Source organism: Canis lupus, chromosome 12 (assembly GCF_048164855.1).
Source record: "Canis lupus baileyi chromosome 12, mCanLup2.hap1, whole genome shotgun sequence".
NCBI lineage: Eukaryota > Metazoa > Chordata > Mammalia > Carnivora > Canidae > Canis > Canis lupus.
In genome coordinates this window covers 52073296-52087259 of record NC_132849.1, presented here as the reverse complement: position 1 = coordinate 52087259, position 13964 = coordinate 52073296, and the positions used below count along the sequence as shown (strand labels likewise).

General features: G+C 47.3%; 1 protein-coding gene across 1 annotated transcript in view; it reads left to right on the top strand.

Annotated features, from left to right (window-relative positions):
* The window catches only part of VSNL1 (visinin like 1), a 102976-nt gene extending 96184 nt beyond the window's left edge, over nt 1-6792 (top strand). Inside the window, exons 3-4 of the mRNA XM_072771015.1 lie at nt 3883-4098; nt 5804-6792. Coding sequence (XP_072627116.1) covers nt 3883-4098; nt 5804-6001 — 414 coding nt within the window. The 3' untranslated portion in view covers nt 6002-6792. The remainder of the gene's footprint in view (nt 1-3882; nt 4099-5803) is intronic.
* Nucleotides 6793-13964: the final 7172 nt, after the last annotated feature.

The window sequence follows — 13964 nt, the reverse complement described above, 5'->3', positions numbered from 1 at the left end:
AGACTAACTATATTCGATCATCTAATACAGTTTCTAAAATTTCTCACAACGAGATGCATCTTCTTTCAAACAATCCATCATGGACTGAATATTTGTGTCCCTCCTCAGACTCACATGTTAAAACCTGATGCCCAAGATGATGGTATTAGGAGGTGGGCCATGCAAGGAACTTAGGTCTTAAAGGTAGAGCCCTCAGGAATGGGATTAGTGCCCTTATATAAGAAACCCCACAGGGGCTTCTGGGTGGCTCAGTTAAACACCCGATTCTTGGTGTCAGCTCACATCATGATCTCAGGGTCAAGAGATCCAGCCTCATGTCGGGCTCATGTGCTGGGCATGGAGTCTGCTTAAGATCTTAGGATTACTCTCTCTCCCCCATTCCCTCTTCCCTCAACCCCAAAAAAAGAAAGAAAAAGAGACCCTAGAGTTTCCTTGCCTCCCACAAGGACAAAGCGAGAAGCTGGCAGTGTGCAACCCAGAAGAGAGCCTTCCCCAGAAACTGACCTTGCTGACACCCTGATACTGGACTTCATCCTCCAGTGGAATTAAATTTCTGTTTATAAACCATCCAGTCTGTGACGCTTTGTTACAGAAGCCAGAACGGACTAAAACACAAATGGAATTATATACACACACACGTAAATATAGATTTTTTTAACCTCAAAGTTCTTTTTTATTTATCATATGGACTTGTAGATTACTAATGCCACTGAAAATTGTTTCCACACTGAGATATAATACAGTTACTCAAGCAAAGCGCACTGAATTTAAAAAATGAAACACATCTCAAGCAACAATATGCAAAAAATATTTATACTTCTCAGGCACTAGCATAGCCCAGAAGTGAACAGGAGTCCAAGACCCTGATTTCTTCCTAAAGACATTGATGAGTGTGACTTCATTTTTTCTGGGATGATCCATCCAGAGTTGAATCATTTCATCAAAAGAAAGAGCATTCCCCTGATTAGGTAAACTCCAAGCACTCAGCACACGACAGGAGGAATTTTCTAAAGGGAACAAGCCCTCCAGATAGATGAGGGCTCCTGAGCACATGCTCGGTTCTTCTGAAGTAAACGTGTTGGCCATAAAAGTCAATAAACAGACCTTCTACAAGGCACATGGCACTTTCAGGGCCCAATCGATTTTGTTTTCCTCAAGAATTTTCAGATCTAAATTAATTTTTAATATACTGACCTGAAGTTTCTGGCTGACTTCAGATGAAACTATCAGATATGCCTTCACTTTAAGGTATGCTGGGAGAAATAAGATAGGTACAGCATTTCACCGCCAGGAGCCCACACAGATGGAGAAGAACACCCAGTAGCCTCGAGTCACTGCGTAGAAAGCTGGGGGTTTGCAGAGCACTACGGAGATGGGGGGTTTGCAAAGCACTATGGAGATGGGGGGTTTGCAGAACACTACAGAGATGGGGGGTTTGCAGAGCACTACGGAGATGGGGGGTTTGCAGAGCACTACAGAGATGGGGATCTGCCCGGGGCTCCCTCTGTTCCACCCAAGATTCCTGCCCACAAGGCAGATAAACGCAGCAGCAAAGAGTGGAAAGGGGTGCAGGACACTCTGGCGCACAAGCACATGTGACACGATGATCTACTAAGAAGTATATACTTGGTCTTAGTTTCCTTGGAATCTCAGGGATGACAATCATGCCTTTTATGTGCTAATGAGATGACTGGTGGCTGGGGGCCCCTAGATAGCTTGGGGGTGAGAGCTGGTCACCCTGAAAGACTGAGGCATTGTTAGAGGATTGGAACTTGTAGCTCCCTCCCCGGCCTCCCCCTGGAGATCGAATTAGATCATCACTAGCCAGTGATTTAATTAACTGTGCCTATGTAATGAGGCTTCCATTAAAACCCTTTAAAGCACAGGTTTGAGGAGCTTTGGGGCTGGTGAACAAGCTGAGGCGCTATTAGGGTGGCATTTCCAGAGAGGGCCCTCTGTAGGCACCCTCTGGGCACTTTCACCCTACACCTTGCCCTATACAGCCCTTCCACTGGGCTTTTCCTGAGCTGCGGCCTTTAAAACAACCTGGTACTAGTAAATAAAGTGCCTTCCTTCATTCTGTGAGTCCTTCTAGCAAATTTTTGAAGGAGGGCATTGTGGGCACCCCCTGACTTTAGATCGGGTCTATGAGAAGTACACAGGTGGCAATCGGGGACGTGTCACTGGCATCTGAGGTTGAGGGCAGTCCGGTAGGACTGAGCCCTCACTATGAGTGGGGGGCTGCACTGACTCCCCAGGGGTTTGTTCAGCATGGAACTGAACTCAACCAGACCAGGTTAACGTCCAGAAAGTCGGAGTTGTTAGCAGGGAAAACCCCAAAACCAAACCAAACCAAACCCCATACATTTGGTGTCAGAGGTACCGTAAGTTAAAGAATAGTTCAGAGCACATGTGGATCAAACTCACCTACTCAGAAACTGTCAAGGTCAAAACTGTTCAGGTCAAAACTCGGCAGGTGGCAGCCTGTCCTCAGGAACCCAAGCCCCCTCTGGCATCGGGAGGAGGGGAACCAGGCTGCGCAGGTGGAGGAGGACGGAGCCTCTCCCTCCGAACCCTCCACCTGGAACCCAATGGCGAGGCCTGGAGCCTAGGAATGAAGGCCTTGTCACCTCCTCTGTCCTACCTCTTACAGAGGACACGACCTTGACCTTTATTTTCAGTCCCGCCTTGGGTTTCCCCAGTAGCTGTGAAATCCCAGAGCCCGGGGACTGGGAGTCTCTGCTTTCCCGGTACCGAGGACAGGGCCTGACCAGAAAAGGGCCTCAGTGGAGTTTGATGAATCATGAAAAATGAAGGACAGAAGTCGCGTGTTCAGGGGATGAGGGAGCGGAAGGAGAAAGCTGTCCTCCAAGCCTCAGAAAAATGTTGCTTGATTAAAAAGAGAAACGGTCGTCAAATCATTAGTTTCTGAGATTAATGAAATAATTGTTTGAAGCCATTCAGCTCTGGGGTGATTCTTTTTCCCGGATCCTGGTGTCCAGAAGTGGGTGCTAGGGACGTGCAGGCCTCCGTCAGCTGCCCCCCCCCCCCCCGCCCCCCGACAATGCTCCTCTCTCCTCTGGCCTCACCGATGGGATCTCCCATGGAAACACACCTTTTATTTCTGCAGGGAAATGTTCTTCCTTGCGGTGAGCTTCTAGGCGCGGGAGGGGTGGGCGGCAGGTCCCAGCGCAGGAGGCCCAGGGGCACCAGGCGGAGGGCTCCGGAGGGGGCAGGCCCCGGGGGGCACGAAGGCGCCGGTGCCCAGCAGGCTGGCCAGCCTGTCCCAGTGGCAAGTGACCAAACTGATGAAGGAGCAGGGACAGCAGGCACGTCCTCAGGAACCTGCTTTGCTCTTTGTAGTTGCGGGACCTACTCATCCCGAAACAGGTCCATGCCCTTCTCTGCCGTAGAACAGCACAAGGCTTCTTTCTGCCGCTGGTTCGGGGTTTGGGGTGTGTTTGCTCTCCACCCTCACCCGGACAAGGCCTCTCAGCTTCGCTGGGGCTCACAGAGGCCCGGTCCGCGCCCCGACTGTGCGGGCCGGCCCGGGGGGGGGGGGGGGGGGGGGCTCCTCCGCGGCCCCTTCCCTGCCCCCGCGGCCGGCCTCGGCCTCCAGGCGCACCCGGGCGGGCGGGGGCTCGCGGGGAGGCTCTTCCGAGCTCTCGGAACCCCCCAGTCGTGTCCTATTTTTAAAGGGCTTTAAATGTGTGTTCTACAAAAGAGAAGGGGGGTCCCTGTAAAAAGCAGCGGGACAGTCGCCGGGGAGCCGAGCGGGGGGGGGTGGGGAGGCGGGGGGGGGGGGGCCGGGAGGCGGGGGCGGGGGCGGGGGCGCCCCTGAGCCCGAGCCGAGCCGAGCCCGAGCCCGTGCCTGTGCCGCAGTTCTTCCCCTACGGCGACGCCTCCAAGTTCGCGCAGCACGCCTTCCGGACCTTTGACAAGAACGGCGACGGCACCATCGACTTCCGAGAGTTCATCTGCGCGCTGTCCATCACCTCGAGGGGCAGCTTCGAGCAGAAGCTCAACTGGGCCTTCAACATGTACGACCTGGACGGCGACGGCAAGATCACGAGGGTGGAGATGCTGGAGATCATCGAGGTGGGGCGGCGGGCCCGGGGGGGCGGGGCGGGGGGGACAAGGACCCCGGGGCCAGGCCAGGGCAGGGCGGGGGAGCCTCGGGGCCGGGCCGGGGCCCTCAAGGTGGGGTTGGGGGAGGGGCCGCGGGGGCGGGGCGTGGGGGAGGGGGTGGGGGGCCTCGGAGCTGGGGGTGGGGCAGGATGGGGGGCATGGGGCGGGGCCGTAGGGGAACCTGGCGTCGGGGGCGGGGCGGGGCGGGGCTTTCGTGATGGGGTGGGAGGCTCAGGTTGGGGCGGAGTGGGGGCCCTCGGGGCGCGGCCGGGCAGGTGGGGCTTCCTGGGCCTGGGGACCCGGCGGGCCCCGACAGGGCAGGCTAAGGACCACCCCCCACCCGAGGAAGCTTGGAGCCTGTGCTGCGCGGCTTCCTTTCTTCCCTGCCCGGCCCCCAGTTGCGTCCCCCGACCCCCGACCCCCGTCCCCCGTCCCCGGACCCCCGTCCCCGACCCCCGTCCCCGCGCAGCGCTGGCAAGTCCAGATCCAAGCCCCCGGGCTCTGACGCCGGCGCCAGGGCTGTTCTCAGACGCGGGGCTTCTGCCCTGGGCTTAGCGCGGCCCTGCTGGGCGCCCCCACTTCCTCAGCCAGCTTTCCCCTGGTTGCATAAGATGCTGCCCGTAGCTCCTCTGACATCTTACAAAACTTTATCGAGTTATAATTTGCAGACCATAAAGTCGCCCATTTTAACTGGACGATTAAATGATCTTTAGTGAATTTACCAAAGTATGCAGTCATCCCCATAATCCAATTTTAGGACGTTTCCATTCCCCCAGTAAGACCTCTCATGCCACCTGCCTGTTCCTGTTACAGACTCAGATGACTCGGCTCTTCTTTGTCTCTATGGATTTGTGTCTCTGGACATTTCATATAAACAGAATCAGACAATATAAGTATATGGCCTTTATGCCTGGATTCCTTTTTTAAAAGAATCTATGTTGTAGGATTTATCAGTATTTTATTCCTTTTTGTTGCTGAAATAGTATTCAATTGTATGGATCTGTCATATTGTTTACCTGTTTACCAGTTGATGAGTGCTGGTGCTGTTTCCACTCCTTGGCCATTATTAATAATGCTGTTAGAACATTCACCTGCAGGTCTTGGTGTAGATGGGCATTTGTTTTCCTTCAGGAAGTTTCCTAAGAAAGTTGTTTCTATCTAGGACATCCCCATGTTGAGAATTACTTGCGTACAGTTAAGTGAAAGTCGGAATTCTTTAACTTATGAACAGAGTCCCTGATCCACAGATCTCCCTAAACTAATCTTTCTGGGCTGAACATTACTGGGCCACCTTGCTTGGTTGTCTTAGCAAATGATTGTAAGTTCCTTATCAGTTGGGACCACATTTCTCTTTTCCTAAATCTTCAAGGGCTACTGCTTGGTGACTTTCATCTGCACTTCAAACCCAGAATGTTTAAAACCGAGGTCATCATTTTCCTCCTGAGTCTTCTCCTCATCCATTAATCTTGCACTTACCACCGAGGTACTCTGTCTCCCCACTTCCTCCAACCTGGGAGTCGGATGAAATTCTTTTATGTCCAGTTGGTCACAAGACTCACACATATTTGATTATATCGCTGTCTTATTTAAAACGATTTAGGAATCCTTTGAAGTAAATTTAAATCTTTTATCATATCATGGGAGAACTTTACGCTCTGTTTCTGGTTTTCCCAAGGCTATCTATAAGATGGTAGGCACGGTGATCATGATGAAGATGAACGAGGATGGTCTCACGCCTGAGCAGCGAGTAGACAAGATTTTCAGCAAGATGGATAAGAACAAAGATGACCAGATTACACTGGATGAGTTCAAAGAAGCTGCAAAGAGCGACCCTTCCATTGTATTACTTCTGCAGTGCGACATTCAGAAATGAGCTGAGGTCAACGCTATGGACTGACAAAAGTCTCAATGTTCCATTCAGTCTGCAGCTATTCACACACATACACACACACACACACACACACACACACACACACGCACACAAATATTGCTTGGACTACCTATCAATGGACTTGCTTCTTGTGTTTGAAACACTTGTGTGCATGAGAATGTCATTTGCTAATGAATTTTAAAAGCATATATTATAAAACAAACAACCTGCCACAATGTGATATGTGTAACATCATTTCGTAAAAACCCTTCTCCCTTCAAGCCTGGGCAGAAATGTGCTGCAAAAAGTTCTATGGTTTCTTGTTCATGTTTTGCTAATGCTCGTGTCTCCTTGATTACATGTTAGTAGCACTGAGACCCCCCTGGTAATGTAACTTAATATAAGCTGTGTCACCATTCTCGTGTAAAATAGTACTGGACAGGCACATGGAGAGGCCTTGGCTTCCCTGTGTGGTCCGCACTCAAGAGCTTGTATTATCAGTGAAGATAAATGTGCTACCTTTGCATGCCTTTTAGGTTTGCCTTAACTCTTACCTCATTTGCATTCTATCAATCTGGAAAGAGCTATGTTGGAATTACTGCAGTATAAAACTTAAAAATCCTGCTACATGACTCATTAATTAAGTATATCTCTCTATATATACATATACACAAAGATATTATTTATTGAAAGTAAAAAAAAAAAAAGCTGGAAGTGTATTGATTTCTGCTTGAATTTTCAAAGGCTCCCAAAGAGGTGGCAATAGATGTCCCAAATAAATTTATAACATTTGACTTTCTCCCTCAATTCTTATTTCATAATTTTAAATCTGAAATGGATGTTCATGATTATCAAGGGTCAGCTAGCAGCAGCTTAGCAAATCTACTCTGAAATACACAACCTCAGAATTCAGAGAATTAATGACAACGAAATGGAGAAAAGCAACTTTCCAACTCTACATCCTGGCCCTCAAAAGAGGGGCAATGAACATGGTAGGTGAAGTTTAAATAAAACATGAAACTTCTTTGTTCTCAAAAAAATACCCATTGTATAAAATTAAGTTTCATCTTAATGTGACTGGGTGCTAGCGACACATTACCTTCTTCCCATGGTGTGGAGGACACATGCAGCCAGCTGAGAAGTGTCCTCCAAAGGCAGCCCGTAGGAAAGAACACTGCTTTCTTTCCAAGTCAAAAGTATACTAGTTGTTATTTTTATTTTTAATTTTTCTTTTCTTTTTTTCTGAGAGAGAGAATGGGGGAGCGGCAGAGGGAGAGAAAAATCTTAAGGAGATTCCACACTAAGCGCAGAGCCCAACATGGGGCTCAATCTGATGCCCCTGAGCCAAAATCAAGAGTCAGACGCTGAACCCACTAGGTGCCCCGCTAGTTGTCATTTTTAATGATGGAACAAAATTCTGACCCTTTTAACCCTGAGAAGAGCAGGCAGAAGAGATTACCTCAAGAACTCTAAAGACAGGTTGGTATTTTCCAGAGACGCTCAGTTTTTCCCATAGTGCTGTGCAACAGAACTTTCTAGGATGATGGAAAGGTGTATGTCTGCACTAGCTAGCTACGTGTAACTATTGAGCACTTCAGTACGGCTAGTGTGACTGAGGAACTGAATTTTTCATTTCAATTTAAATTCAGGGCGCCTGGGTGGCTCAGTCGGTTAAGCATCTGACTCTTGATTTTGGCTCAGGTCATGATCTCAGGGTCAGCCCCACATTGGGCTCTGTGCTCAGCAGGGAAACTGCTTAAGATTCTCTTTCTCACTGCCCCTCTGCCCCTATCCCATATCCCTCTCCAAAAAAATAATAATTTAAATTTAATTTGCCACATGTAGCTCATAGTTATAGTATCAAGGTAGTGCTTTGTTATTCACTTTTTATCGAGTGACTTTTTCCCCCCTAAATACTCTTCCTTTGTCTGTCTTAGGATCATTAACTTAAGACCAGAGACCAGGGCCTAATGATTCCATGCACCCATTCCACAGGAAGCTGTGAGCAAGCACACCTCACCACAAACACTCAGGACACCGACGGTACCTGAATCACTGATAGAACCATCCCAAGTGGTAATAGAATGTCCTTCACCCCTGTGCTTGGTGAGTCCAATGTGGGGGCAGGAGAGATGGGAGATCTTTGGAGCCTCCCGATATTCTCTGCCCCTAAACGAGGGGGAGCAGGGTGAGGAGCTAGAGAGGCTCCTTAGAAAGGTGCTGGGTTAAGTCTGACGCTGGTACTGCCTTCATAGCAAATCTTCACGGTCACCTACCGCGCACCCAGCACCATCGTTATGGGGAGAGACAGACAATAACCAAACCACACACACACACACACACACACGAGATGACCACCTGTAAGAACAATGAAGGAAAGAAGCACAAGCTAAGAAGGATGGGGAAGGATGGGAGGCAGTGGCTATTTAGGAAAGAGTGGTTAAATGACATTTGAAGTAAGAAGTGAGCTATGTGGATATTCAGGGCAATCATGGGGGAAAATAAACCTCTCCAGCAGAACTGACTAGTTCTTTTCTTTCTTTTTTCTCTCTCTCTTTCTTTCTTTCTTTCTTTCTTTTCTTTCTTTTCTTTCTTCTTTCTTTCTTTCTCTTTTCTTTCTCTCTTTCTTTCTTTCTTCTTTCTTTTCTTCTCTTTCTGTCTTTCTTTCTTTCTTCTTTAAAAAAAAACATTTATTTCAGAGAGAGAGAAGGCACACGAGTAGGGGGAGGGGCAGAGGGAGCGAGAATCTTCAAGCAGACTCCCTGCTGAGCACAGAGTCTGAGCAGTGCTATTTCCCACAACGTGAGATCCCACCTGAGCTGAGTGCCCCTGACTAGTTCTTTTCATAAATAAAATGTAGTGATCAGGCCAGCAAGTGAACACAGCGCCAGTAGCGTGGCCCGGGAACAGTGACCTGGAGAGCAGTCCAGCGGCACTTGGCTAGAGTAAGTGTGCATATGCCCTCGAGGCAGCACTCTCAGCTCTGGGTATTTTGCCCCAAGAAGCTCTCCTAGAGGGCCATGAGGGCCATCCCAGGATGTCTGTGACAGCTCTGTGGGAACTACAGGCAATCTGGTGGCTCATTACTAGGAGACTAGGTAAGTCAAACGTGGTTGATGCAGCCTATGCATACTACACATTGGCTGGAGGCAACAGACTGACAGCAAAATGGACATAGCTCTTTAAAAAAGATTTTTTATGAGAGAATGCACGAGAGGAAGGAGGGGTAGAGGGAGAAGGAGAGGCAGGTTCCCCACTGAGCAGGGAGCCCAACGCAGGGCTTCATCTCAGGACTCTGAGACCGTGACCTGAGCCGAAGGCAGACGCTTAACCGACTGAGCCACCCAGGCGCCCTGGATATAATTCTTTTAAATGCCAATTGGGAAAAACAGAAACAAAATCTCATGCATAGTGTAATATATATACATATACGAAATATGCATTCTCACAATAAGAAAACCAAAGACATGTAAAACACCAGGAAGTATCACCTTAAGATAGTTTCTAGGAGTGGGTAGTAGTAGGAGTGGTTCAGTTACTAGTGCTCCACAATAACTCCACCCCAAAACTTAGTGGCTAAAAATAATCATTTTACTATTTCCGTAGCTTCTGTGGGTCAGGAGTTTGTGAGAGGTTCATGTGGCTGATTCTGGCTCGGGGTCCCTCCTATAGTTGCAGCCACATGGTAGCTTGAGCCGACACGGGGCTCTGGAGGAGCTGGGGCCTGGTTGGCATCTCCCTTCCTGTGGTCTCAGGGCTCCTCCCGTCCTGGGCTAGTTTGTGCTTCCTCACGGGATGGTGGCCTCAGCACTCACGACCTTCATGGTGGCTCAGGCTCCAGCACAAGTAGTCCTGCAAAGAGGTTGGAGTATTCCTAGATTTTTCTGATCTGACCTCAGAAGTCATGAAATAGCACTTCCACCCATTTTCTTGATGACGAGACAGTCACGGAGCCATCCATATTCAAGGAAACTAGATCCCGAGTCTTCCTTTTAACAAGGTTATCATATTGTTTGCAGGCCTCGTATTGCCTGTGATTCACTCATTCAGGATCACGGTCTCTGGATGAATAATAGGAACTTCCTTCTTAAAGAGGCCAGATGATTTCCCTCCACATGGTTGGAATTCATGTCAAGAAGTAAAACACATGTTTTAACAGATGTCTTCAGAGGGCCTCAAGGCAAAGGATGTGTAGAGGCGTAGCAAGAAACTGATGGTCAATTAGAGCTCTAAATAAAATAAAATAATGGGGTTCCCCGAGCTCCTTTCCTGTAAGAAATTGTCTCCAGTATTTTGGGCATACAATTCGGATTTTGCCCAGCATCTTACAGGTGAAATATCATCTCCAGACTCTTTTTTTTTTTTTTTTTTTTTATGATAGTCACAGAGAGAGAGAGAGAGAGGCAGAGACACAGGCAGAGGGAGAAGCAGGCTCCATGCACCGGGAGCCCGATGTGGGATTCAATCTCGAGTCTCCAGGATCGCGCCCTGGGCCAAAGGCAGGTGCTAAACCGCTGCGCCACCCAGGGATCCCCATCTCCAGACTCTTGTCACGTTATTGTTTTCCATTCTTACACTCACCAATGTGACGTTACTCTCCCAGTAGCAGAGTGCTTGCCTCCACCTCCCCATCTTTCCTGTGAATGACATCATCGTTCTTACTGCTTTTAGGACCCAGGCCAATCATCCTTGATTCCTCTCTCACAACTCCATAGTATTACCAGCAAATCCCACTGCCTCATTTCACACTGGAACTACCTCCTTCACTTTGGCTGGGTCACCTTGACCTCTGACCTGGATGGCTGTCAGAGCTTGCTTTCGTTCACCATACTCTCATTCTAACCTATTCCCACAGCAGCCAGAGAGATATTTAATACGTTTATTAGACCAGGTCTGAAAACATATTAGACGTGGAATGATCCTGCTTCCTTCTGCCTACCTCTGAACCTCATCCCCTTTGCTCACTAAGCCCTGCCAACATGGGCCTTACGGTTCGCGGACACGAAGTCCATTCTCACTTAACGGGCCTTACACTCAGTTCCTCTACCTAGAACCTTTGCCTTAGGTCTTCCTGTAGCTTGTTCTCTCGCTCATTTCAGGCTCTGCTTAGATACTACCTTCTGCAGTCTTCCCTCGATGCTGCTTCTGAGACCCCCCACCCCCTGCCACTCTACTTCTTACCCTGCTTTATTACACATAGCAATTACTGTTCTCTGGAATTATATACAGCACATGTTCCCCTCAACTGGAATTTTTGCTCCCCGGGGGCAGATCTGGTATACTCCCAGCATCATTCCCCATGCATTAAATTGTTGCAAGCACACACATGGCAGGAACGTCATCATTTTTGAATGAATTAATCTCTATATTCTTGAACTTGAGAAAACCAGGCAACAGCACTCTTAAGCTTGTTGATCGGTGAGTAGTCTCAGGACACATTAGTTTCTCTGGATTCTATCCAGATGCCCTAGCCAAAATTTAATGGGTTCGGTATCAGTATTATAAATAATTAAAAAAGAGAATTTCATTTGCTGACTCAAAGAAATAGCTAATTTCTATCCACATTACTTTACCACTCTTTGAAGAACAAAAGCTGGTCCTATTACATATTTTGATGTACCTTCCAGTCCACAGTCATTTATTTCAAGTCATGAGATATGCTACTGTTTGAACTTTTAGAACTCTAAGTTCCAAACCGATTCTCCTGAAAATCTGAGTTGGTCAAAGTATAGGCATCAGTGTTGATGTATAAACAAGTCCTGTATCTAACCAGAACCTCCCTGACTCGGGAAATGATAACTCGTACTAATTCTCGAGAAATCTGGGTGACTTGGTCTCCACCACAGCTGGCAACACTTCTGATCCAGCTCCAGTCCCGGACAATAGCTTCTTACTCAGAATTGAAGCATTTTGGTCTGTAGACATTTTTGAAGACATGTGAAGGTGAAGAGGGTAGGGGCGGGGAGAAAGCGGCACTTGATGGGATGGAGAAGCGAAAATACTTAAGAAAAAAGAAGGCTGTGCCTGAATCTTTCCTGATTATCAGCTTGAGTAACTCTATTATTTTTATCTTGGTTTACTACAACTCATCACATTTGTCATTTTGAGAATGATTGTAATTTTGCCCACCTCTCCACCTCACGGATTTGAGGTGAGGTTTAGGAGTCCAAGGGAGCAATGCCCCTCAGTTCCCAGGGCCTCATTACTCAGGTCAGTCTTGATGATGAACCAGGGGTCGGGGAAGCCTCTGTTTTATGTAGTGAGGTCACGCAATACATACACATTTAAAGTTTTATTTAAAAAAATTATTTACTAATTTTTTAAAAATTTTTGAGAGAGGGAGCGAGAGAGCAGGAAGCAGGGAGAAGAGGGAGAGGGAGAAGCAGACTCTCTGCCGAGCAGGGAGCCCATACAGGGCTCAATCCCAGAACCCTGAGATCATGACATGAGCCAAAGGCAGGTACTTAACTGACTGAGCCACCCAGGCACCCCTAAAGTTTTATTTTTAGAAGTTACACATATTGGGAACCCTGGGTGGTGCAGCGGTTTAGCACCTACCTTTGGCCCAGGGCGCGATCCTGGAGACCCAGGATCGAATCCCACGTCGGGCTCCCGGGGCATGGAGCCTGCTTCTCCCTCTGCCTATGTCTCTGCCTCTCTCTCTCTCTGATGACTATCATAAATAAATAAAAATTAAAAAAAAAAGAAGTTACACACATTTAAAGACAAAAAATTTTTTTCTTCTTTTATTCTAATTAATGTTACTATTATTAGGCCATTAATCGAAGGTATGTATTTTCCCTTAATGATAGTTGAAACCAAAACTTTGTGAGGCTAAAGCAATGAATAATCTTTGACTCTTAACAAAAGATGTTTGTAACGGAGGATTCTATTTCCCATTCTGTATTCAGAACCATAACTTTTAAAAACTATCACAAAGATTCAGACACTAAAATTATTTAGCTAATATAAGTCTACGCATGTGGTATATTCCACTTCATTTTTTTTATTTGAAAAAAGCACATATATGTTAAAAAGTAGTTTTGATACAAATTACTTATAAACATAACTTTTACTTATTTTTTTTAATCTTTTTTTTTTTAAGATTTTATTTATTTATTCAGAGAGACAGAGAGAGAGAATGAGAGGCAGAGGGAGAAGCAGGCTCCATGCCCCGGGAGCCCGACGTGGGACTCGATCCAGGGTCTCCAGGATCACGCCCTGGGCTGCAGGCGGCGCTAAACCGCTGCACCACGGGGGCTGCCCTAAACATAACTTTTAAAGGTCAGACTTTGCATGGTTTTAGGAGGATGTTCATTAACTTTCAGTATACATTTCCTCCTTCTGTAAATTCTTAGATTAGAAAAGCACAGATTTCTAGACTTATCATTTACCAACTGATCTCACTTTAAGGTTATTTAGACTCTCTCCCCTCCACTAAAATAAAAAGCAAAACCCAGTTTTCCTCAGTAACAACAGAAGTGCTGATACTTTTAAAATACTGCCTTTTTTCTTAAAATACTTCCTTTTCAATTCCATAAATATTTATCGCTAGCAATACAGGGAATGCTCCTGGAATATCCACGTCTGTCTTAAAAATTTAGCACTTACCTAGTATCAAAGAGAATATAGGCAAGAGTATTACTCATGCCTTTAAAAAAAAAAAAGTTGATAAACAGCATTTCCTACAAGATGCTATGTTTTATCATTCTAAGAAGCCCACTCTTAAACAGCTCTAAAGTCAGGATGTGTCTTTGAGGTCACAGGTGTCAGCTCCTCATCAATAGGCCGGCCTCTGGGTCTGCTGGGCTTTCCTGCTCTGGAGGGAGCCCGTTTTCTTAACCCTTCTCCCCAGCTCCTCTCAGCTGAGCCAAGAGCCCTGGCCCATGAACGGAGGGGTTTTAAACCAGGCAAGCATGCCACAGGTCAGGGTGTAGGGCTGTGACACAATCCCGTTGTGACATGG